Source organism: Abramis brama, assembly GCF_963993115.1.
Source record: "Abramis brama genome assembly, chromosome: 3".
In the NCBI taxonomy this organism is placed as follows: Eukaryota; Metazoa; Chordata; class Actinopteri; order Cypriniformes; family Leuciscidae; genus Abramis; species Abramis brama.
In genome coordinates this window covers 20,925,030-20,948,818 of record NC_139965.1, presented here as the reverse complement: position 1 = coordinate 20,948,818, position 23,789 = coordinate 20,925,030, and the positions used below count along the sequence as shown (strand labels likewise).

The window sequence follows — 23,789 nt, the reverse complement described above, 5'->3', positions numbered from 1 at the left end:
CCTGTAGGCTACTGAAGGTGGCAGTAACAAAACACGTGTCTGTCTGCACCTCTTGTATAGTAGCCTATTGTTTTAATATGCAGAACAGAGACCTGACTCAATATCATTTAAAATCAAATTTAAGATAAATGGTTATTGTATTTATCGATTTTTTAAAAAAAAAAGTCAGACCAAATGTATTAGATCAAACTTCTGACCTACCACCATCACCCACTGCATACGTCACGGCCACCGCCTCGTGCTCTTTCTCGGGGACCGGGGTCGTTTGGGCAACACTGACATCTGCAGGCTGATTTGTTAAGTGACGAAGCGTACAAAACGCTCACTAAATTTGAATAAAGTACTGAATTTGAACATCAGGGACATTTCGAAGCATGATTAATGAGAATATGACCAAAAAAACAACAACAAAAAACATAGCCTTAAAATACATCACGGTTTACAGGCAGATTCCTTTACTTTTATTATGCAGGCAGCGCTCGTGCGTGCGTAAGAGCAACGGGCGCGTGCGTCAAGAGGAAGAGCCGCAAGTCTCTCCAAAATGGCGACGACCATAGAGAGTGGCAATGCAGGAGCTGCAAATAAGAAAAAACACCTCGGAATCCCCGAAGCAATATTTGTGGTCAGTGGGAATATGACATATAGTTCATTTTCATGTCCGTATTGTCGATAGTTTCCCGTGAAATCTCTGTGTTGTTGTGTTGGTTTTTTAAACGGCTTTCTTAGGTAGAAAGCGCCCTGCTCTTCTCCTTATAAGGCTGCAGGCATTGCTTGCTTATGTCTTGAAGGAGTAGTGAGCTTTGAGTGACACATAAAACATGATTAACCAGTATTTAAATACTTGATAGGATAAATGTATTAATGAAGCCCTTAAGATGCTAACTATTACTGTGGTTCTGTAGGAAGATGTGGATGCCTTCATGAAGCAGCCAGGCAATGACACAGCAGACGCCGTGCTGAGGAAGCTGGATGAACAATATCAAAAATATAAATATATGGAGCTCAATCTGTCTCAGAAGAAACTCAGGTTTGACTATGATTCGTTTTAGTACGTTGTACAGTAATGATTAGTTTCTGTGTCAATTCTAAAGGATGCTCTGCGTCTGTATTGGTTTCTTTGCATTGTTGTAGACTACTATTGTCCTTTAAAGGGTTAGGGTTACTACTGCGTTTAATAAATCTAACTTATCACACAGAGTAAGGATAAAATATTGCTGCTGAATTTACTAGAAGCTGACCTGTTTTTGATCTTTCTTAGGTTGAAAAGCCAGATTCCACAAATCAAACAGACGTTAGAAATTCTACGGCACATGCAGAAAAAGAAGGTAAGCCCATCACTCCTTTAAGATCAGTTTTAACTCCTATATCTCCATACATGTGAATAGATGGAGGGACGCAAATCAAAGATCCGCTTTCTATTTCCTAAAAATATTGCTTCTAAATGAGTTGCCCCATCCCAATTCTTTTACTTGTACTATGCCCTAAAAGTGTGTACTCTTATTGTTTAGAAAAGAGTGTGTAGCAGAAGAGTAGGCAAGTTTAGGAACATACTACTACGTCATAATTGCGTTTTTAATGGGCTGCGCTGTTACATAGTGCACCCTGTCACTGTAAACTGGCCTGTCAATTATCTTATTTAAGTTAAGGTCTGCTTAAAATGGAAATTCACCCTTTCTTTTTTGCTGAGTGCATGTTATAGATCTTATTGTGATCTGTCGCTACTTTTGTTGTATTGTGATTTTAACATCCTCGTACGCACATTCCACTTTTCAGTTCATTTAATTTATGCTACTCAACAATTCTTCTTACCGTATTGGAGAGAAAAGAAGTAGCACATTGATCTGCCAGTCGTGGGTCTTGCATGCAAATTCAACAATGTTGTTGCAGGTTAGAAATGAATGACTCAAGCCCTTTTATCTAAACCTCTTTACTTAAAGTGTAAATTGCAGGTTAAATTTTTCACGAAGATAATGCAATGTGTTTATTAAACATAAAGATAAGAACTTGTTTTTTATACCAAAATGCTGAATATAATATGAAAAGTTGGCACTTTTAACAGTGGTTTTAACCGCTCCCGCTCCCTTCCACTAGATGGGGCGTGACGTCATAAGAGGAACTCACTAGTAGAGTTACCGGCATAGTCATAGCTATAGATGCCTTACATAACTACAGAAAAGTTGGTTGTATGTTTTATTTGATAAAAAAAATTATGGATAAAATAACTCAACTGTAAACATACTTGTGTGTGCTGACTTCAAGGGGACCGTGATCCTGCCTGAAATGAGAATAAGCTATACGCAAAACAAACAGGTTCAGGCACCGGCTTCAGGCACGTCAGATCAGCCGGTCGCAGGTCGAGCTGTTCAAAACGCGTTCACCTCACAGCAGCACAAACTCTCCACTGCTGATTCAATTGGGTGGCATAGACCACACAAACACAGTGATGGGGACATCGATCTCTCTTTTTCTTTTCTGACAATAAACATCGCTAATTAAATCGTGAGAAATAGCGTGGATTGAGGAAGGGTATTACATGACGTTTGAGGCGTCGATGAGACTAGCGATTGTGCCTGTGCAGTGTGTGCATCTCTACAGCTCCTATTTGGACTGACACCATGTAAGTAAATAATGTCTTCAGTCGTTGTCCCTCCTTGCTATTCTACATGACGGCAAACTTTTGAAAAGACTGGCTTGTTCCCTTATATTATCCGGGTTAAGTTTGCACCAGGCTAGCCTAGACTAGCTGTAATGTAGCTACTCACCAGGACACCTGGCCAACCCTCCACTCATTCTCCTCACACCAAGCATTAATAACTTTTTGAGTGCCATGGGTCCTGGCAATTTCCTCCCCTCTCTCACGCCTGACCGGTTAAAAATTGTAGGGCTGTGGTCCATAAAGAATTTGATGGTTTCCCACATCCTCAGTCGTTCTCCAAATAGCCATAATACAGTAAGAATCTAGCAGAGTATGGGTTGCGAGCTCCTCTTATGACGTCATCACCAGTTACTGAAAAAACACGCTACCTTTGAAGAAACCCCAATAAATGTTATTTTAACACAGACAGAAATAATTAAATATATACATATAGAGCACTTTAATTTACACATTAATTGGCTGTGGTGGTTAACCTGCAACTTACACTTTAACCATCAGTCTTGCATGTCTTCCACGTTTGTAGGTTTTTAATGCTCCTCCAAAGTGCAATAGGTTGTGGTTAATATTAGCCTAATATTAGAGTGTTCATGGATCTGAAATTCAAATCTGCACTCACTGGATATAGTAGACTATCCGTGTACTTTTTGGACACTCATTTCCAAATACTATAATTACGGACACTAATTCTAATTACTATTTAGGATGGATAATATGCTTAATGGGATGCTGCAAGTGTTTTGTTCATTGTCATTTTCAATCACTCTTGCACTGTCTCTCTTCTTTTTGTTTGTTTTTCTGTTCTGAATTATGTATGTCCAATCACAGGACACTACAGATCCCATGGAGACACATTTTCTGTTGGCTGATAACGTCTATTGCAAGGCCTCTGTCCCACCCACAGATAAAGTGTGTTTGTGGCTTGGGGTAAGTGTTGATTGCTATATCAAAAATTGATCCAATTTACTTTTTTTTTATTAACCATCTGTCATATAGAGATTACTTTTCATGTCCAATCATTTCCTGACTGATAAAATCAAGCACTGTTTTAATTTGTGTCATTGGCTTATATTACAATAGAAGTAAAATGAGTTGTGAGCACCATATCACATTGACTTTAATATTCCTGTTTTGACGACATTGATGATTACTGCCTATATTTGAACATGTGAAATGTATACCCAATTGCTTCAATAAAATATTTCTGCTAAAGGACAAACACTCAAGTAACTTTTTGGGCTTGGAAAAACTTTCATGTTGATAATGTCCAGAAACATGTCTTTAATTGTTATTATGAAAACTTGCTTATGGGTATTGTTTTGGTTCATTAGGCTAATGTCATGTTGGAGTATGATATTGATGAGGCTCAGGCGCTGTTGGAAAAAAACCTGGGTACAGCTTCCCGTAATTTGGACTCTCTGGAAGAGGACCTGGACTTCCTCAGAGACCAGTTCACAACCACTGAAGTCAGTATCCTTAAACTATGGCAAATATAGAGAATCAGGTTTGATTTAATAATTTTCCATAATGCTCATTGTGTTTGATTAGTCCTTTACTCAAAGTATTTATTTCTATTATTATCACAGTGAAAACAGTCACTGCTTAATATTGTTTTGTGGAAACCATGATTCAGGATTCTTTGATGAACAGAAATTTCAAAAGAACTGCATTTAGGTGAAATAGCCTAGATATTTTTCTAACATTATGTCTTTACTTTCACTTTTGATCAAATAATGCATTCCCTGCTGATTAAAAATGTTAAAAACTTTTGAACTGTAGCATATGCATGTATCCGAAAGAGATTAATCTGTTCAGTATTTAGATTATCAGTATTTAATATGGAGAGCATTGAGACATTTCCCTTTTGTTTCTTGTTATTGATTATGTAATGGTGAATCTTAAAATCCATGAGATATAGCTGTGTTCTCATAGTCCACATATGCACTTTTTTTTAGACCGTTGATGCTGCTAGTGCTGGTTTGCGTCCCCCCCCCTCGTCCATTTTACACATTTCCACCAAAAACATACATACATACATGCATACATACACACATATGTGTGTGTGTATATATATATATATATATATATATATATATATATATATATATATATATATCACAAGCTGGCTTTTGAGGTAACAGTCAGAATGTATAAAAAAAAAATTCATTCAACCATGTCACACACGATATTTACATACATACATATATATATATATGTATATATGTATATATGTGTATATATGTATGTTACCGGCAAAGTGTGAAATCCCGGTATTGTATAGAATGCCTAGGCAATGTATAGAATTCCTGATGTTTTTTGCAAAAAATACATTACCTAATTCTATACATTACCTAGGCATTCTATAGAATGCCGGATTACACACTTTGCCGGTATATATATATATATATATATATATATATGTATATATATGTGTAAATATCGTGTGTGACATGGTTGAATTAATTTTTTTTTTATACATTCTGACTGTTACCTCAAAAGCCAGCTTGTGATTGCATAAAGATTCTGAATTAATGACTTTAGTTGGTAAAATGTTCTCAAAGCTATGATGAGTATGACTTGACAGCCATGTCAATTACATTATCGGGCTCTCAAATCAGTGGAAATGCAGGCCATTTGTGAGAGAGATGAACGATGTTTCCAGCCACCTATTTTTTTGGCAAGATCTAAAAATTCTAAAAATGTGCATACAAAACTTGTGCACTTAATTGAGGCTGATAAATAGTTTTTTTATCTGATAAGAAGACATGCGCATAAACTACGACGAAAACAAATTTACTGAATAAATCCCTCGATGCGTAGCAAAAAACTCAAATTACTTTGCCTCAACAGAGGATGTGATTGGATACCTGGACTAACCAGTGGACCAGTTTCATTGCACAGAATCTCAAACGTTGGTTTGATCATTCTGAAATGCCTGAGCTAAACTCTGTCATCAAAATTATTTGGTTTAATTCCCTCCCAGAAGCATCTCACATGATTGTATTCCCAAACACCAGGCATCCGAACGCAAGATAACACAAGACAACGTTTATTGCGTTTCGTCTGCTCACTCTTAGATGCAACATCCATTTTTATTACAGATATTTTGCTCCAATTTCCCCTGAAGTGATGATTTTGTTCTCTTGAACACATGATGGAAATGGTCCATTATTCACAAATGTTTTATGCAATATTTCAATTTTGCGCACAAGTTAAATTCGCAACTTTGGATGGAAAAATAGTGGAACATGTTCCTCCTGGTTGTGGAGTAAGGAAAAAAGCAGAAATAACTTTCCAAAGTTTTCAGATACACCTTAACCACTACTCACAGATATGGCACGTGTTTACAATTGGGATGTCAAGAGAAGGAGCAAAGACAACCTCCTCAAATCTGCTGAGCAGTCCTAGAAAAGGAGGCCTAGTTTGGTCCCACCGCACTCGAATTCCTTCCCCATCAGAAAATTCACCAACATCTGTCTGTTTGCACCAACTGTTATCTATTGGTTTATTACTTTTTAAAGTATTTTTTCAAGTAAAAAGGTGAAAAACATCAAACAAAATAATAATGGTAGTTTTTTTGTTTTGTTTTGTTTTTTATGATGAATTAGCTTTTTCAGATGGGGGTTCTCTCCATAGGGTCTACACATTTGTCTTCCTCTGTGCCCTTTTTCCTTTCATTTGATGTTTGGTAAACATTTGCAATTTCAGTTCTGTTAAAGCTAAACTTTAAAGCTGAACTCCTATGGTCCTATTTGTTTCTCTGGAATTTTTCTTGCCATGTCTTGGTGAGATCATTGTCAAAATGCAGCATGCAGAATATCAGGGGGACATCTTGTTTCATTCAATAGCCTCCTTCCTTCTCTCCTTCCCTTTTCCTCCGACGATGTCTATTTTTCATCTCTTGTCCTTCATCTGTGCTCATTTGTCACATTGTAGCCATTAAACACTGAACAAGGAACTAATAATGAAGCGTTTTGAGAAGGCACAAAATCGATGAGCTGGTCTGTGTTTTTAATCTGCGTAGCTTTTTATAATTCCTCGTCTGATTGAGGTTCTGGCAGTGAGCGAGATGAATAAGCTTTGAGTGCAACTAATTAAATATGTGCCTGCAATTCTGTCCCTTTCTTTCAATCTTTGGCAAGCATTACTGAAACTACTAATTTTGTGTTAAACTTCCATTGCCTTTCCATTACATTCTTTTGGAGCAGCACAACTATTAAACTGATAATATCCTCATTAAACTGTAAATGACCCCTAAAGAGTGGGTGGAATGTAGATATATTGTATAATATACAACAAGAACATATTTAACATGTTACTTTAATCTGTAGTACATTTCAAGTTCCCTTGATAAAGAGGTACAGAGTCAGTAATGTTTGTACAGCCAGTCCTTGCAAATCCACATCAGCATCAAAAAATTTTAAAGAGCGAGCGAGTGGTCAACAAAATTCAAAAATCTTTTGGTCCTTCCCTGAGACCCTGTTTCAGCCATGTTTAGAAATGGCTTCATTTTATCCAATAATGTGACAGATCAACTACTCAGCCAATTGTGCACAGTTATTTACAGTATTGACACATCATCTCCAATCAGATTTGAGAAAGCGGCTATGGGTTTATTTTGTTAGGGATGAGAGTGAAAGTGAAGAGCAAGTCATTTCAAAAAGTAAAGATGCTATAGATGAATAAAGTAATGGTTAAATACATGGCAATGCAAGCTCTATGGATACAGAATATATGAACGTGTACAAAGGCCCTCACTGGGCAGTGTGGAAACCTAAAGGAAGAGCTTGCTTTTTTCACATTAGATAGTACAATCACAAGCTGTAACATCAGAAACACTCTTTGGGATAAAAGGTGTAAAAGATGTACCTAACAACAGATTAAGGTTTATTTGTAATTCTGGTTTGCACCAGAGGCCTCTTGTGGTAATGTGTGATAAGTGAAGTGTTATTAATTGTAAAATAATGCACAAATTGAATAATCCATCTGGGGCTCATGGATGTACTTTCAGTAGTCCCTTATGAATCTTCACATTAGATCATTAAAACGAACCTCTTGGGTGATATTATGGACTATCATACCATCTGAGTGACATACTTGTCTCACACCACAATTCAAATTGAAAATCTAGTTTTGGTTGATATGGGAATTATTCAGAAACATTACAGGTCATGTTTTTTTCAGTCTTGGAATTCTTCATGTAGTATATTGCATTTTATCTCCTTCCTTTTGTCTTTCCTGTTGCTAAAAGTCAATAATCAGACACATCACACCTCCAGCAATCACTTTTTTTCAAGTCTGAGATCTTTGAGTCACCAGAAATGGGTATCCCAGCATTCATCTGTGAAGTAAGCAAGTTAAACTTCTGTTAGTCTTTTATCTCTCCCATGATAAAAACCAGTAGAAGATACCTGGAGCTTAGTCCCGGATACGGGAGATATCCAAAGCTAAAACATCTTTATTTGGGAAGTTTAACTTTCGTGGCTCAATAGAATAATGGCAGATGTGCAGATACAGTTAAAGTGCAGATATAGTTCTGACTGGCCTTTTCGGTATGGGTTCTGCGATAGGTTATTTCCTAACCTTACATTCTCAGCAGTCAACAGAGTTCATTTTGGCCATATACAAGATTGTGTGATTAGGGAAATGAGCAAAGTAGTATAGAAAAGTGAAGCAGTAGGGCATGGTGGGACTCGATTAGGCATTCAGCAGGCAGGAAGGGGGTGATGATGTCATAATCAGGGAACTGAAGACTGACCCTGTGATTGGAGGAAGCGTTTCTTTTGTCCATCAGGGCCCAAAGGTTTGGTAGGTACCAGGGTGGTGATTGCTGACTCAACAGAAACATCGACGATCACCCTTTGTCACTTCTTCTGACGAATGCACCACGTTTGGTACGAACCCGCTCTTCACTCCCTCCCAGCCTTCCTGGATGGTAATCTCCCCACTCTTTACCAGCTCGAATATATCCCGCGTTAGCTCCGTAAATGCCCTCTCCACGTTTATGGCGTCACGTGCTGAAGTTTCCACATAGCGCATGCCGTACGCAGCCGCTAGCTTCTCAGCCTCTTGCCGGCTCACCTGACGCTGTGGTTCCAGATCACATTTGTGGCCGACCAGCAGGAAGACAATGCTGTGGGGCTGCACGTGGCTGCGTGCTTCCTCTAGCCACTCGTGAACGTTCTGGAAGGAGCGACGGTTGGTTATGTCAAAGAGCAGCAGACCTCCCACAGAGTTACGGTAGTACGCTCTGGTAATAGACCTGAAGAAAGCATAACAGAATGAAATTAAGTTATTGAATTGGAATTGAGGTAATATACAATTTAAATGTAAGGTAGTATTACATTTGGTATGAATTGTAAATTCACCCCATCTATTTTCTAAATGCACGTTTTCGGTCTGATCGATGAACAGTTTATCCATGCATATGTTTATCTTTTGTTTGACCTCATTATTTTTATCAAAATGTCAAATGGATGTTCAGAAATCAAAAAAAGAGCCTTATTACCAAGAGTGATTGCACACACAAGGAATTTACTTTGGTATTGAAGCTTCCAGTACACACATATAACTATAGCAAAACGCATAACATTTAACAATAAAAAATATCAAAAAGTATAAAGGCACAGATAGGTTTAGTCAGAATAAGCATTTATAGATTATGAAGAACATATTTACAGTATTGTAAATATAAATAGGACTAAATTAATTTACAAGGATATTGCACAAAAAAGTGGGGTATTGCACTTGGAAGGCATTTAACTGTTCAAGAGGGAAATAGCCTGTGGGAAGAAACTGTTCCTGTGCCTAGATGTTCTAGTGCCTAGTGTTTTGAGGCGCCGTCCAGGTTGTGGCCAGGTTGAGTGGAGTCTGTGATGATTTTACTTTGCTCTTTTTCTCACTCTGGAAGTGTACAGGTCCTGGAGGGTGGGCAGGGGGGGGCACCAATTATGAATAGCTGTCAGCAGCTCCAGTGGCAGCAACCTCTGCTGGTAGTCAATGTGATTGTCCCACTTCTGGTGCCCAGGAACCTGAATGACTCCCCTGCTGCCACAGTGCTGCTCGTGATGGTGAGTGGTGGGAGTGCTTGGGTGTTCCTCCTGAAGTCCACTATAATCTCCACTGTTTTGAGCATGTTCAGATCAAGGTTATTATGACTGCACCAGGCAGCCAGTTGTTCGACCTCTTGTCTGTATGCACACTCGTCACCATCCTGGATAAGGCCGATGACGGTGGTGTCGTCTGAGGGGTCTTTAGAGGTGCAGTCATTTTTGTACAGTGAGAAGAGCAGTGGAGAGAGGACGCAACCCTGAGGAGCACCAGCGCTGATTAGAGTCCTGGATGTGAGTTACTAGCTGCTGCTGCCTGTCTGTCAGTAAACTTGTGATCCACTGACAGATTGGGGTGGGCACAGACAGCTAGGTCAGTTTGGCTGTGAGAAGATCAGGGATGATGGTATTGAAGACCGAACTGTAGTCCACAAATAAGATCCTTGCATAAGTCCCAGGTCTGTCAAGATGTTGCAGGACATAATGCAGTCCCATGTTGACTGCATCATCCACAGACTTGTTTGCTTTGTAGGTAAACAAAGGATCAAGCAGGGGTCCAGTGATGTTCTTCAGGTAGGCAAACACCAGTCTCTCATATGACTTCATGACCACAGATGTGAGAGTGTCAGGTCTGTAGTCATTAAGTCCAGTGATTTTGGGTTTTTTTGGGACCAGAATGATAGTGGAGCGTTTGAAGCAGCAGGGAACTTTACACTGCTCCAGTGAAGAGGCAGGTGCAACACCATCTGGGCATGAAGCTTTCCTGGTCTTCTGTTTTTTTGAAAACTTGGCTCACGTCCTCCACACAGACCTTAAGCACAGGTTGAATAGTAGGATCTTCTAGTGGATCATACATTGAGTTCACTTAAACTCCACGTCTTTCTTACAAATGACTGCAAATGACTTGCATTCAGATCTGGCTCTATCCAATCAACAACCAATGGATTGAACCTAGACCCTGTCCTACTTTTTTTTTCTTTTTGATAATCTCTTTCGCTTGGTTGTACATCACAATATGGAAGAAAAGATCTGCCGTTATTTGCTTTATGTTATTTTCAAATAAACTGTAATTTTAACTAGAAAAGCACATTTCACAACAATAGACTTCAAATGGTGGCTTCAAAAAGCCTTGTTTTATAGTTTAGAAAAAAGCTTTAAAAGACTTTAAGATTGAGGTTTATTGGCCTAATAGATAGATAGATAGATCCGAGAAAGGTATTTATGTGTATGACAGGAATGGAGAGAACAGGAAATGTAAAACTGCAACAGAATGCAGAGAAGTAAAAAGGCATCAGAGCGAGACTGTAAAAGAGGTCTGAGATTGTGTAGGAGTACCACCGGGAACACACTGAGCTGTGAAGAATGCTGAGGGACCTCTGGAGTTACTGACATCACTTTAAGTTTTAAGACATTTGTGACATTGTAGATGGCAGTGATTCATCAATTATTTCTATTTCCTATAGGAGATCTACAAAACCCTGTGTTGGTAAAGAGGCCTTTGAGCTGCATTTATTAATAAATAAATATAGACAGTGTCTCTGAATCACCTAAGGCGGAAAATATTTTTTAGTGATGTGTGAATCAGTCTGTCATCAAGTCATCTGGGAGAAATACATCAGCACGGATACCATGGAAACACCAATCATGTGGATGGATAAGGACTCCTGATCAGATAAGATGATTTATCTAATTGAAACTTAATACGGTTGAGGTTTCTTTTGTGTAAACAACTATTTCACACTGTACAAAGTTAAATATATAAAATATTTTTTTCCCATTAGCATAAAAATCTTTCTGAACTAATAATCAGTGATATTATATAGACATACTGTATGCAACTGGGGGTATATAGGATTTAATTTTTTTGAGGTAAACCATCCCTATGAACCATAAATACACATTGGGCAATTATTTACAGAGATGCAGAATCATGAGAAAGGTCTCATGTAACATAATCCAAGATAAAGATTTACAATACCTGAAGCGTTCCTGGCCTGCCGTGTCCCAAATCTGCAGTTTAATGCGTTTCCCAGGTTCGATCTCCACCAGGCGGGAGAAAAAATCCACCCCGACCGTCGGGTCCGACACCTGCGCAAACCGGCCTTCTGTGAATCGCCTGATTAAACATGATTTTCCAACAGTGGAGTCCCCGATGACAATCAGTCGAAATTGGTAAAGCCAAATTGCTTCCATGTCTATTCAGGTCTGTCAAAGCAAAAAGTGGAGAAGAGAAATTATACTGTGAATTAGATACTGCCAAAACATATATTCATGGTTTCCAAAGACAAAATAGAAAAGAAAGAGAAACATTCCTTATTTTATTCACCCAAATCAGCTTGACATAAAAGGAGGAAATATAGTAAAGTTCGCTTTAAAGTTCGCTTTTGTAATTCATTCATAACCTCATTATGTTGTAGTTATAAATATTACAGCAATTACATGATTGTGGCATGACAATCATCTCAGTCAACTCTATCCTTGCTCTACACAGAAAGGTAGCTGAAGCAAAAAATCATCCTTTTAGTCTTTGATTTTAAGGCGTACAGAAATAAGCTTCTGGTGGTTTAAACTTGACCTATCCCTAAAGTTCATCTTAACATGTGACATTTTTGTAAAATATAGGATGAATACAAGTAAAGTGGGATAACTGGCAAAGCCAATTCCATGTCAATACTATGTTTGGATGAACGTAATGCACTTGTTCAGTAATGGAAGAATATAGGCTACACATAATAATACAAATTATTCATCTTAAGTGTCACATTTAACCTAATTACGAAGTAATTTTTAGTAATTTCAGTTTATAGGTCCTTAGTCATATGCAGGAAACTCAATACAAACTCTAACAGTTACCATGACCAAAATATGAAGCCTGAAGACTACTGAGGCTCGCCTGGTGGCTGGGCTAATCTAGTAGCTGGCTATCGTTGCCTTGTCATAATAACGAATGTTTCTTATTCTAAATCTACAAAACAGACAACTGTTTAACAAGCGTTGTCTTTGTGTAGAAGCATTTGTGTAAAAGACCCCTTATTCGGTGCTCTTTACTTACGTTGTTTTTTTGTTTTGTTTTGTTTGGTCGTTTCAAAGCTACCAAATGGTAGATTCCATTATCTTTAAAGGATTGAAGCCTCTTTAGAAACCGCTGGATGAAATGACGGACATAAACTATAATATACCGAATAATAAACAAAACATTCGTCTCTACAGAAAAAAACAGGTGCAAACCTTAACTGCTCCGCGTAGGCGGTCTATTTTGCTTGGATGTTGCTAAATATGAGTCGACGTGTTGTTAATATGGTCCCTGCCGGGATCAAAGTCGCGTGGAAGTCAAAGATGATTTAAGCCTGTCATGTTTTGATCCACGATTGGAAGATGGAGAAATGTTTGGATGTTTTGTGCTGATGAAATGGAAGCGACAGCAGAAGCATCATATAGCCTGACTCATTCCGCATCAGCACCAGTACCATAAGCCTCCTAATAGCAGCGAAAGACAAACGCGTTTCATACACCCCATACATTATTCCCTCCTTCTTTTCACATAGGCCTATTTATATTGTTTCGTAGCCGTACACGATTTTCATCTTGGAAATTCACCATCAAACTAAAATGTTGTTCTTTAAAAATTAATCCTATAGACTACTAAATAATAGGCTACACATAGTTTTTTATAGCCTATGTTGATGATCACTATGGGGTTTGAATGAATGAATGAATGAGGCATTTATATAGCGTTATATGTAGCCTACTGTAGCCTACACCCAAAGTTTTACCTTAAACTTCCCAGTTTTTAATGTTTGGCCCACTGAATAGGCTAAAAAGATCAGTGGTTTGACTACATCCTTGCTTTTAATTAAAAATAACACTTTTTTTTAGGCAGCAAAAGTTGTCTAAATTTTTTTACTTGTCTTAATTTTGGCTACTCACCCTCTTGTTCCAAACCTGTATGAGTTTATTTCTTTTGTTGAACACAAAAGAAGATATTTTGAAGAATGTTGTATATCACAAATCTATCATGGAAATTATAGCCTAAATATTGTTTTAATAGCCTACATTTGCATTTAGGATGGTTGAAACATCACAAAAAGTAGTAGGCTACTTCGTCTTGAGACTTCCTTTAGGTTTAATTAATTGATAAAGTGTAAATGTATTTTCATGTGCGCCATCTATTTGAAGTTTTATGAGCAAACACGCCAGCTTATCAGTATGACGGGAACTGTAGTTTAGACGATTCTTGATACCAAACGCTGGACCAAAATCTCCTCCTAGTCTTAAAGTTCAGTTAGGCATACTGTGAAGACGAGCTTCTTGAATAGATCGGTCAGAAGGCTTAGGCTATACACTTGATTGGAAAGGCTTGACAGCGGATCCACTGCGCGATGAAAAGTTGTCGACTGGCAAATTAAGTGTGAAACTTCTCACCTCCGAAGAAACGCATTTTTAAAACGACAGTTTGACAAGAACTGTCAGGCGTGTCCAAGGCTCCAACGAAACGCAGTTCGTTTTCTTGTGTTTTGTAGTTTTACGATCCACGTGAACCTAGACGCAGAGAATAGCCAACTCCGCCTAACACGACTTTAATTTTACAGAAATAAAAATAAAAGCTTTCTTTCTTCTGCACATATTTGTCATGTAGTTTAGATTGCTGAAATGCAGCAGGAGCGGTTACTCAAAGTACTTGTCATTGGAGATTTAGGTGTGGGGAAGACTTCCATCATAAAGCGTTATGTGCATCAGATTTTTTCTCAACATTACCGCGCAACTATCGGTGTGGATTTTGCTCTGAAAGTCCTGAATTGGGATCACCGGACAGTCATTCGACTGCAGCTGTGGGACATTGCAGGTCAGTTACTGATGTAGCCAATACATTCCTTGCCTTTGCCTGCAATGTTAATGATTGTCAGTAAGTTAAGTCACAGGCTACCTTATCAAATAACCAATAAGCCTATGTAAAGAAATGAACATATGGGTAATTGAGGGGAGATTTCAAGCAGTGACAGCAGTGTCCTACAATTTGACATGCTATAGCCTACCATTCTAAAACCATTCAACAAAACATTTAAATCGTGTATACTTTTCCTTGCATTATCCATGCAGTTTTTAGGACATAACCTAAACTCTTAGGCCTATAAGAAAACGTCGTTGTTGAGATGTCTGTCAGATAGTATTCCATTAGGCTATATATTTATGTTGTCTTAAATATAAAATCAAGTGCTAAAACAATGTTCAGCGATAAATTCATTGTACTTTTTATACCACTTTAAATTGAATTACTGAAAATTGAGCAAAAGCCTGGAAACTCACAAATTAACTAACAATAATTAAATAAACTAACAAATGAAATGGAAATTAAATTAGATAAAAAGATTCAAACATTTTTAACCGTGTTTAGAAAAAAACATGTCAGAAAAATTATTTCTAACAACCAGTTTCCTAGCACTAATGTTTTATTGACCATCCACAGTGAATCTTGCACCATTACAACGTAATACTTGATCTTAAGAAAAATAATCACACACAAAAAGAAAGAGATGAATAATATTACTGGAGTAATGCCTTAAACATTTGGCTTGGACACCATTCATGCATTCCAAAGCATGCCTTGTTTGGGATATTTTTTCTTCTCTCAGCTGTTGTGAGTGACCTCACAGTGCTATGAATCCCTCTTTGTATTTATGCTCAGATTAAACTAAAGCACAGGGACAGGAATGTGTGTCCCGTGTTTATATTCACTGGTCTGGTCTCGTGCTTATATTGGTCTCATGTGAGAACACTCAAAAACTTTTCCAATCGCTCTCACATGCACAAAATCGCACCAGAAAACAATGCATTAAATTCAACATGGCTGACAGAATGGAATACTCAGAGATGTGTTTACAAAACTCTGAAAATTACAGTTACAGTAGGTTTTTGTTTGTCATGTTTGTAATAAGATGTTAAATTCACAAACACTGATAAGATTTAAATAAAGATTTCTATCAGCATAGTTTATTGACTGTGAAAGCATGTAATATGGATGACTGCACCCTTGAGCATGGACTTAACTGAGAAAAATAGATTGCACGACAGTCTCATCCCCAATTGAATGCAGTAGTTTATGACCTCACAGAGGACCTTATAAGATTGAATTTCAAGATACTGCACTGCGAACCCTGTGTATTAGCTGTGACAGTCTAACTAGCCTCAGTCTGCCTTGATTTTCAGCATGATAATGCATTAATAGCTACATATTAGGTCCTTATAAGATCATCCACAAAATTCCTTTTTTTTCCACCATGAGAATGGTTCTCATTGTGAAACCGTGCTGATCCAGACATGTTTACGTCACCATCTTTTTTTCCATGTGGTGCTGTGAAATCAGGATTAGAATGGTAATTAGAAAGGTAAAAGTTCCCAGACTAACCACAAAGGACATTTATTGACATAATATTATATGAGTAATATATTAATGAGTTAGCTTATAGCGTGATGTGCCTCGCTGATGAAAATGAGTGTAGAAAAATACTTAAAAATAAAGGTTGTTTATTGGCATCTTTGGTTCCGTGAAGAACCTTTAAAGGGTTAGTTCACCCAAAAATGAAAATTCTGTCAGTAATTACTCACCCTCATGTTGTTTCAGTCCCGTAAGGCTTTCGTTCATCTTCGGAACACAAATGAAGATATTTTTGATGAAATCTGAGAGCTGGCTCACTCCTTCATAGGCTTCTATGTAATCGATATCTGCCATCCCAGAAAAGTTAGTAAAGACATTGTTAAAATAGTCCAAGTGACTACACTGGCTCAACCTTAAGTTTATCAAGCGATGAGAATACTTTTTGTGCGCAAAAAAAACAACTAAAATAACGACTATTCAACTATTCATTTTCTTCTGTGTGGGCCTCTGAGTGAGTTCACGTAGTGTAACAGCGCAGCACTTTCTGGATTGTACGTCAGAGCGTAGGCTCACTATTGGCCAGCATCACACACATGACCAGTGTCGGCCAATAGTGAGCCTACGCTCTGACGTACAATGAAGCCTATGAAGGAGTGAGCCAGCTCTCAGATTTCATCAAAAATATCTTAATTTGTGTCCCAAATATGAACGAAAGTCTTATGGGGTTGGAACAACATGAGGGTGAGTAATTACTGACAGAATTTTCATTTTTGGGTGAACTAAGCTTTCCCCGTGTGGTCAAGCTCATGTCATTTGTGATATGGGAAGATGTCTATGTTGTCTGCAGTCAAGGAAACCATCCACAATTTTAAAGTTTTGCCAGTCTAAGAAAAGAAAAAAATATTGTGAAATAGCACTTCAAGATCATAAAACAAGAAAAAATATGACTTAAATAACACACATAAACTATCTTTCACTTTTTTTTTCTTTATTCACAGGACAAGAGAGGTATGGCAACATGACACGTGTGTATTACAGAGAGGCTGTAGGGGCACTTGTGGTTTTTGACATGACCCGTGCCTCCACTTTCCAAGCTGTGTTGAAATGGAAAAAAGATCTTGATTCTAAAGTTGCCCTTGGCAGTGGGCGTCCTCTGCCAGCTGTCCTGCTGGCCAACAAGTGTGACCAACAGAGATATGGTTTATGCTCCAAAATGCCCAAACTCGACAATTTCTCTAGGGACCATAATTTTGTGGGTTGGTATGAGACGTCTGCGAAGGTACAAATTATAGGCTTTGTTTTTTTACTATTATATTAACCTTGCTAGTACTAGCTGCACATGTTAAAAGACATTTCTACTCATATTCTTCCTTCCTCTTTTTTTTTTTAACAGGACAACACAAACATTGATGCAGCCATCATGTGTCTTGTGCAAAATATAATGGCCATCGACGAGGAGAATGTTCCTGTGGAATCAGACAACAGTGTACTGATCCTGCCTGCTTTTGATTATAACCTAAAAGAGCGCAGTGACTCTAGATGTTCTGCCTGCACAAAATTCCAGTCCAGCTGAAAACCCTACAGTGAATTATAGAGTGAGATGGTGAAAAGAACAGAGTGGGGAAGAAAAATACAGAGAGAAAGAGAGAGAGAGGTCACACCCTTTGTTGGGCCTTCAAATTGTGCTGAAGTAAGCCTTTGTGGGAAAGACAAGACCATAAAGCCTTAACACTTATATGCACTTACATTTAGACATGCCAAAAACAACAATGTCATCAATAAAACATGCAGCGTTTACACAGAGTTTTCTCTGATAAATACTTAATGTTAGACTCACAACTAAATAAAGCTCTTGCAGCAAAAAAGCAGTGTGCACGTCTGCATCTGTTAAAGCCTCAGACTTAAATGCTGCATCCTAAAAATGTGTGCATGCATTTACATAGTGTGGGGGAGTGCTGTTTTAAATCCAGTCTACAATAAGCCCATGTACACTCAACAGATACTTGAGCCTCAAAAACACAGTTAATGTCACCATGAAATCAAAATTGACAATTCTTATATTTTTTTTAATGGGATATTTATTATAAATAATTTATCCGTTAATCAAAATAACTTCCCCTCCCGACATCTCTTTCATGACATGTTTACCACAACCATCCAATCAATTCCAGATAGACCCTTTTCACAGACTGCGTTTCCACAGTTATCAACATCGCAAATCTAATAAAAAATTTCATATTTTCATATAAAAATACACATTTATAACGCCATGTTATATTACCTTGTCAGTAAATGTCAAGAAACGAAATAACGCTACTGCGATTTGACATCTTTCTCTCTGACCAACATTTTTTTCTTTTGCTATTGGATCAAATTGGAATACAAAAATGATATTTGCTGGCATCTGCCGTTCACCGCTATATAATTTTTACCCAAGTGTAACAACTTCCGATTCTGAGAACCCTGGAAATGTGACAGAACCAAGTCCCGCCCTACAAGCCGTTTAATTTGGATATATACGTCACAATAGGGAAGAATAGACTAATGCAACTTCCATTTCATGCCGACTTTAAGTGACAAGCCCATTGCTGCTTATCAACCTGAGATATTTTTGGAATTTTAGGACAAATGCAGACCACAGATGGAAAGCCCATCTGAACCAACAACAACAGCTAGACCAAATACTGTCTGTAGTGCTTTCTTTAGAGATATGCCTGCACACATGTCAGTATTTGACTTGTAATAGCTTATACAAAAAAGAAAGTTATTATTTGATGTGTATAAGGTACTTTATATATTTTATATGCATTGGTTTGTGGGATCAAGGATGATGTAAAATCTTGAAATTATATGATTTTATATGAATAAAATTCAAAGAAAAGCAGTCATGTGCCAGCATTCAAAATATATTCCATTACTGTGAATAGCATGGAATTCACACAGTCAAGTGTTATGTCTGTGTGCGCCCATATGCAAAAAAGAAAAAAGGAAAGGAATTGCTTCAGACAAGTAATTGCACTGAATTGTCTCGGCTGACACTGAGGAGGCGCGTGCCTAGTGTAAATGTGTCACTGGATGTTTAAATGTTTTTATGTCATGTTACCCATATGCTTTCTGTCTGCTCACAGCAGTCATTTTTCACTGTTTGTTTATCCTGACTTGCCATAATCCACTGATTTTCCATCTGTCTACTAAATAGGCTTCACTTTTCCCACATTATCTGAGGAAGTGTTTTGGACTGTGTAACTTTATCTGTATAATTGCATCTTGTAGCTACAATACAAGGTGTTTATCATCTCACAGTACAGTAATCATGTCTCAATTTGTTTCTCTCTGCTTGTTGGACTGCTTTACTCCTCTTTGCCTCATTAGAGTCTGCCACATAGAGCGTGTCTAACAGTGACCTTTAACTAAGCCTATACTTTTTATTCAGAGGACATGATGATGAATAATTTTATGGTGCTTATATATGACATAAGTCTTTCCTCAAAAACGAAACTGACTTGCATGTCTTGCAACAGCTTTTTAATGGTTTATCCTGAGAACTTGCTGTATTAGCAAATATGCACATTTTGATATAATAACAATAACACAATAAATAAAAGTCATTATTTAAATAATTTTCGAATTTAGTGAGCATAATATTAAAAAGACTTGAAGCTGTGTCCCTAGATTATGAATAAACCGTTACCATCATTATTCCTCTTTTTAAAATGGTGTACAATTCTATAAATTAAAAAAAAAGAAGAACTCCTGCTAGGTTTGTCAGCAGGAGACAGTCAAATATTCAGCCCTTAACATGATTTTGTACAGCTAGTAAAGAACTGATGAATTGAAATTGGATATAATATCAGCATTATATGAACTATATTTGTAAACACTCACGGGCATCTTCGTGTGATGCAACGCTTACAATCTTTTAAAAACTTTTTTTTTTTTTAAAATAACCCATGAATGATCCATGCGATGACACTTAATCATAAGAATTTCCCAAAGGAAAGATCATTACACAAATCAAATGCTTAAGAACAAGTGAGTCGTGATTTCTTTCCAGCGATATTAACTGTGCATCTGAAGGGTGATGATAGCTATATGATTTTTAGAGGTAATTGCACAGGTTATCGTTTGGAACAATGAGGGGTGAGCTGGACGCGCTAATGATAGAGCATTAGAGCATCGCACAGTGCTGTAACTGTAAGCGTGTTGTATTTCCAGCCTTGGGCGATAATTGTAGGTCTGACAGCATTCCCGGAGGATAGGCTATTGATTGCTTTACAGTTGTGTTGTAGGAGTAAAACCGTGAATAGAGCAAGACGTGCACTGGTTTGCTCATTCGACGACACTCCAGCCGAATGATGCGAATGCGATAGTGTCACGCCGCGTTGTCTTTACGGACTGAGCAAAGGGAATTCCGTAAAAGTGCTTTGGTCAGGAAACTGTTTGGCTACCGGCTATCTGCTCATCGTTGGGGATGTCGAAAGGTTAGCGACTGTTGGGACCAAATCACCTTTGAAAAAACCGGAAAGAGAAGCAGTGCAAGTTTGAGCAGATATTTTGTTGCAGCACAACTGGGGAACGGTGGTATTATGTCAGCCTATCCAAAACAGGCCAGTCAGAAGTGATTCATCAAAAGTAAATTATAATTTTCAAAAATAAAATGAAAAAGATTGTTTTGCTGCCTCCAGTGATGCTGTGGATGGGGACAGAATTGCTGCTTCTTTTTATTTTCCTATTGTACTACCTTGAATCATTTGCTTATAAAATATTGTTTATATGGTCCATTGTGTTTTTATTATTGCTTTTTATCTTATCAGACAGCCTTCCTCTTCATTTATTAATCTTGTAAGTGTAACAGTCTTTATTAGTTGTATGCTGTGTGTCTATTAACTGGTGTATCTATTCTGTTAGCCTATATAAAAGTGTTTCAGTGAATTTCAAGGTGGACCTGTAAAATTAATAGAAAAAGTCACAAAACAACCTGAAACAACACACATCAAAATTAAAACATAAAATTAATGTCTTCATTAACACATATACAAGCCTTATAAAGGAATAAAATGAATACATGTGCATTATGCAATACAATGTAGCCTACAAAAGAAGATGGCTTTTTAAAAATATTTTAATAATTAATAAATATATCAAACTGAGATTTCAGCAGTAGTTAAAATATAACTAATAGACCATGATGATATGATTTTTCAAATAAATGAATTGATAAATAAAACTCAGCTTGTCTCTTTTCAATCCACCAGTGCAGATCTCTGAACTACCCGCTGTAATGGACAGTGACATGCTCACTGAAATTGCATACCAGCCTGGGTCATCGTACCTGAGTCTGATCCTGTTGGTCCTGGCCGTGGGACTGTCCGGCAGTGTGCCTCTGCGTGCTGCAGTACATTTGCACCGGCTGCTGCCAGCCTGTAGTTGTTGGACCTGAAGATGAGAGCATGTCTGGAATGGTGTAGCACGCGTGTCTGCATTATGTTAGCTTGCCTGCAACAAAAAATCATTCTTTTTTTTCATTCATGTAACAGAGTTGAAGGCTCATCTTAAGGACATTAGAATGTTATTGTAAGATAGAATTTGCAAAATATTTTTTTTGTGACGTCCCTCATTTGTAAGCCACTTTAGAAGAAAGTACTACATGATCACTAAATTCACAGTTCAAAAGCCTGACTGTATGTTGGCAGTGAATGCATTCATTTAGCCTCTACAGAATCAGACATGTGACTATATGGATGATGCAAATGTTGACTGAACGAGAGGGAGGGGTAAACCATTTAAGCACGTTTTGGATGCTCTGTCAATCAAGAGAAATCCTTCTCACAAATCCTCTGTTTGCATTGGTATGACAGTATGGTATGAGCTTTTTTAAAAAAACTAGGACTAACAAAAATGAAAACATTTATATGAAAAATGCACATTTTCTAATTTCTTGGTCCACAGAATTTCTGTATTTTTTTCTTTAAAGTGATCCAGAATATATATATATATATATATATATATATTTTTTTTAGAATAAAGTGATCCATAAAGTGATGCAATGCATCGTTCTATTACATTTAATTGCAGAATCTGAACTATAACATGTTATTTACATATCAACATCTCTTGTTTCATTAATGCTCCCTGGGGAAGTGATCAGTTGCCAAGGGCTACTGCTGGATCTAGTTGCCATGGAAATAATTGCATCTGCTTACCTCTAGATGGGGCTGGCACATCAGTTGTTCAGATCGCCTAACTGCGAGTAGGCCTATTCAAAAACTGACTAGATTAGATCTTATAGAAATACTTTTGTAAATTACTTAAATGCTGCGTGTGTGTGTTCCAGTGTAAACACATGAATGTTCATTGCAAATGCATTGTCCTTGTGCACAAGAATACCACAGCGTGAATAGTCTTTTAGTCATTTTAAAGTAATTTTGTCAGTGATGTAAAAAACAGCTAGCAAAAACCAGGTTTACTTACACACATCTTGTCTTTGTTCAGCTAGCTCTGATTTCTAGCCAGAGTGTCATCAGTTTTTAAAGTACACTATACAGCCATATGTGACACTAGTTCAAATGAAGCTATTTATACATAAAAAGTGTATTTCAAAACAATAAATGTTCTCATGCTCCTCCCAAATGAAGTCGATGGTTGACACCATTGTGGGTTTGCTCTTTAAACCACTTCCTCATACAGAAAGGTGTGTTGAATGTTGTACTTCCCCTTAAAAACATTTCCTTTTTCTCACACCAACTCTGACACTGGGTTTTTTATGCTTTAGAGGTCACAGGTCATTGTTTTTATTTAACTGCTATTCATTTGTTTACTACATAATTGTGGTATTTATAAATCTAATAAAAAAAAAAGTTTCAAGCAAAATGTGTGAAATGTTTGTTTATCTATTGCATTTTGTAACTGGCCATATGATGCCCTTTGTGGAATCTATATGTGTATTTATAATGTATTTGAATTATTTAATTGACTAGTTAGTGTTTCATTATTAAGTATTATTTCACTGCAAAGATGATCAATAAGTTGACAACAAGTTTTTACATTGCTTTAACTCATCAAAATAAGTTAATCAATTTTCAATTTTCAATTTTTTTTTACAAGTTATACAAGATTCATATATATATATATATATATATATATATATATATATATATATATATATATTTAAATTTAGTTTAATGTAGGCTAATTTGAGCTGAAATGACTTAAACATCCAAGTTGATTGTACTTAAAAAAAAAAGAAAAAAAAAAGTTTTTTTACAGACAATGTTGTGGCATTTTAAACCAAAATACATGGTCTCACTGCTCTGAAGTATAGGCAAACAAAGAAAACAACTCTGTTCTTGCTGGTGGACACTTTCTGATCTTCATTTCATTGTGCTTTGCTCCATTTGTCATAATATGGTGAAAAGCATAAGACATTTATGTCAGTCATTTAGAATAGACAAGGGCAAAGAGACATTAAGCTTTGTTGTGCTTCTGATGTCATTTTTAGAAAGACAGACATAAAATAGCTAAAAAGCTTTTCTATGATACATTTTGAACATACTAATGTGCTTATAAACTTCAATTATTCAAGGATGTTTACAGTTCCTTGATATATTATTACTAATAGAATACAATAAAACTAATTACAATTCATATTTACGCGGTTAATAATAATAGGCCTAATGATAATACATATTTCTAAATATGTAACCCTGGATCACAT

The 23,789-nt window shown here is 37.1% G+C and overlaps 3 protein-coding genes and 1 long non-coding RNA gene across 6 annotated transcripts; 2 read left to right on the top strand and 2 right to left on the bottom strand.

Moving 5' to 3' along the window:
* Positions 1-479: 479 nt before the first annotated feature.
* vbp1 (von Hippel-Lindau binding protein 1) lies at positions 480-7,022 on the top strand. Its single transcript, XM_084109793.1, has 6 exons — positions 480-622; positions 903-1,027; positions 1,259-1,325; positions 3,482-3,580; positions 3,985-4,123; positions 5,985-7,022. Exons 1-6 carry the CDS (start codon positions 542-544, stop codon positions 6,059-6,061), a joined length of 588 nt encoding a protein of 195 aa, XP_083965919.1. The 5' UTR covers positions 480-541; the 3' UTR covers positions 6,062-7,022.
* rab39bb (RAB39B, member RAS oncogene family b) lies at positions 6,413-13,172 on the bottom strand. 3 transcript variants are annotated; one of them, XR_014605501.1, is made up of 4 exons: positions 12,931-13,069; positions 11,681-11,907; positions 8,412-8,915; positions 7,860-7,994 (listed from the first exon to the last, which is right to left on the bottom strand). XR_014605501.1 is itself a non-coding variant. In XM_084109791.1 (3 exons), exons 2-3 carry the CDS (start codon positions 11,893-11,895, stop codon positions 8,489-8,491), a joined length of 642 nt encoding a protein of 213 aa, XP_083965917.1. In that variant the 5' UTR covers positions 11,896-11,907; positions 12,931-13,172; the 3' UTR covers positions 6,413-8,488. The 3 variants fall into 3 exon arrangements, 2 of the variants coding, with proteins under 2 accessions (XP_083965917.1, XP_083965918.1); XM_084109791.1 differs by having other exon boundaries at positions 6,413-8,915; positions 12,931-13,172; XM_084109792.1 differs by having other exon boundaries at positions 7,163-8,915; positions 12,755-13,167.
* A 667-nt stretch (positions 13,173-13,839) lies between these two features.
* Positions 13,840-18,959, top strand: LOC311079465 (ras-related protein Rab-32). The gene is made up of 3 exons (XM_084108914.1): positions 13,840-14,545; positions 17,074-17,354; positions 17,469-18,959. The coding sequence occupies exons 1-3, from the start codon at positions 14,353-14,355 to the stop codon at positions 17,646-17,648; spliced, it is 654 nt and encodes a 217-aa protein (XP_083965040.1). The 5' UTR covers positions 13,840-14,352; the 3' UTR covers positions 17,649-18,959.
* An 837-nt stretch (positions 18,960-19,796) lies between these two features.
* On the bottom strand, positions 19,797-22,934 carry LOC311079466. Its single transcript, XR_014605409.1, has 3 exons — positions 22,547-22,934; positions 22,279-22,331; positions 19,797-21,571 (listed from the first exon to the last, which is right to left on the bottom strand). It is a non-coding gene; the product is annotated as an uncharacterized lncRNA (long non-coding RNA).
* Between the last annotated feature and the right edge of the window lie 855 nt (positions 22,935-23,789).

Bases quoted from the DNA above. Each gene is read 5' to 3' on its own strand.
- vbp1 (XM_084109793.1), top strand. From the start codon at position 542: ATGGCGACGACCATAGAGAGTGGCAATGCAGGAGCTGCAAATAAGAAA. The intron at 623-902 runs GTCAGTGGGAAT...GTGGTTCTGTAG, and splicing joins TCCCCGAAGCAATATTTGTG to GAAGATGTGGATGCCTTCAT. The intron at 3,581-3,984 runs GTAAGTGTTGAT...TTGGTTCATTAG, and splicing joins AAGTGTGTTTGTGGCTTGGG to GCTAATGTCATGTTGGAGTA.
- rab39bb (XM_084109791.1), bottom strand. From the start codon at position 11,895: ATGGAAGCAATTTGGCTTTACCAATTTCGACTGATTGTCATCGGGGAC. The intron at 8,916-11,680 runs GTATTGTAAATC...TGCTTTCTTCAG, and splicing joins GCAGGCCAGGAACGCTTCAG to GTCTATTACCAGAGCGTACT.
- LOC311079465 (XM_084108914.1), top strand. From the start codon at position 14,353: ATGCAGCAGGAGCGGTTACTCAAAGTACTTGTCATTGGAGATTTAGGT. The intron at 14,546-17,073 runs GTCAGTTACTGA...CTTTATTCACAG, and splicing joins GCAGCTGTGGGACATTGCAG to GACAAGAGAGGTATGGCAAC. The intron at 17,355-17,468 runs GTACAAATTATA...TTTTTTTAACAG, and splicing joins GGTATGAGACGTCTGCGAAG to GACAACACAAACATTGATGC.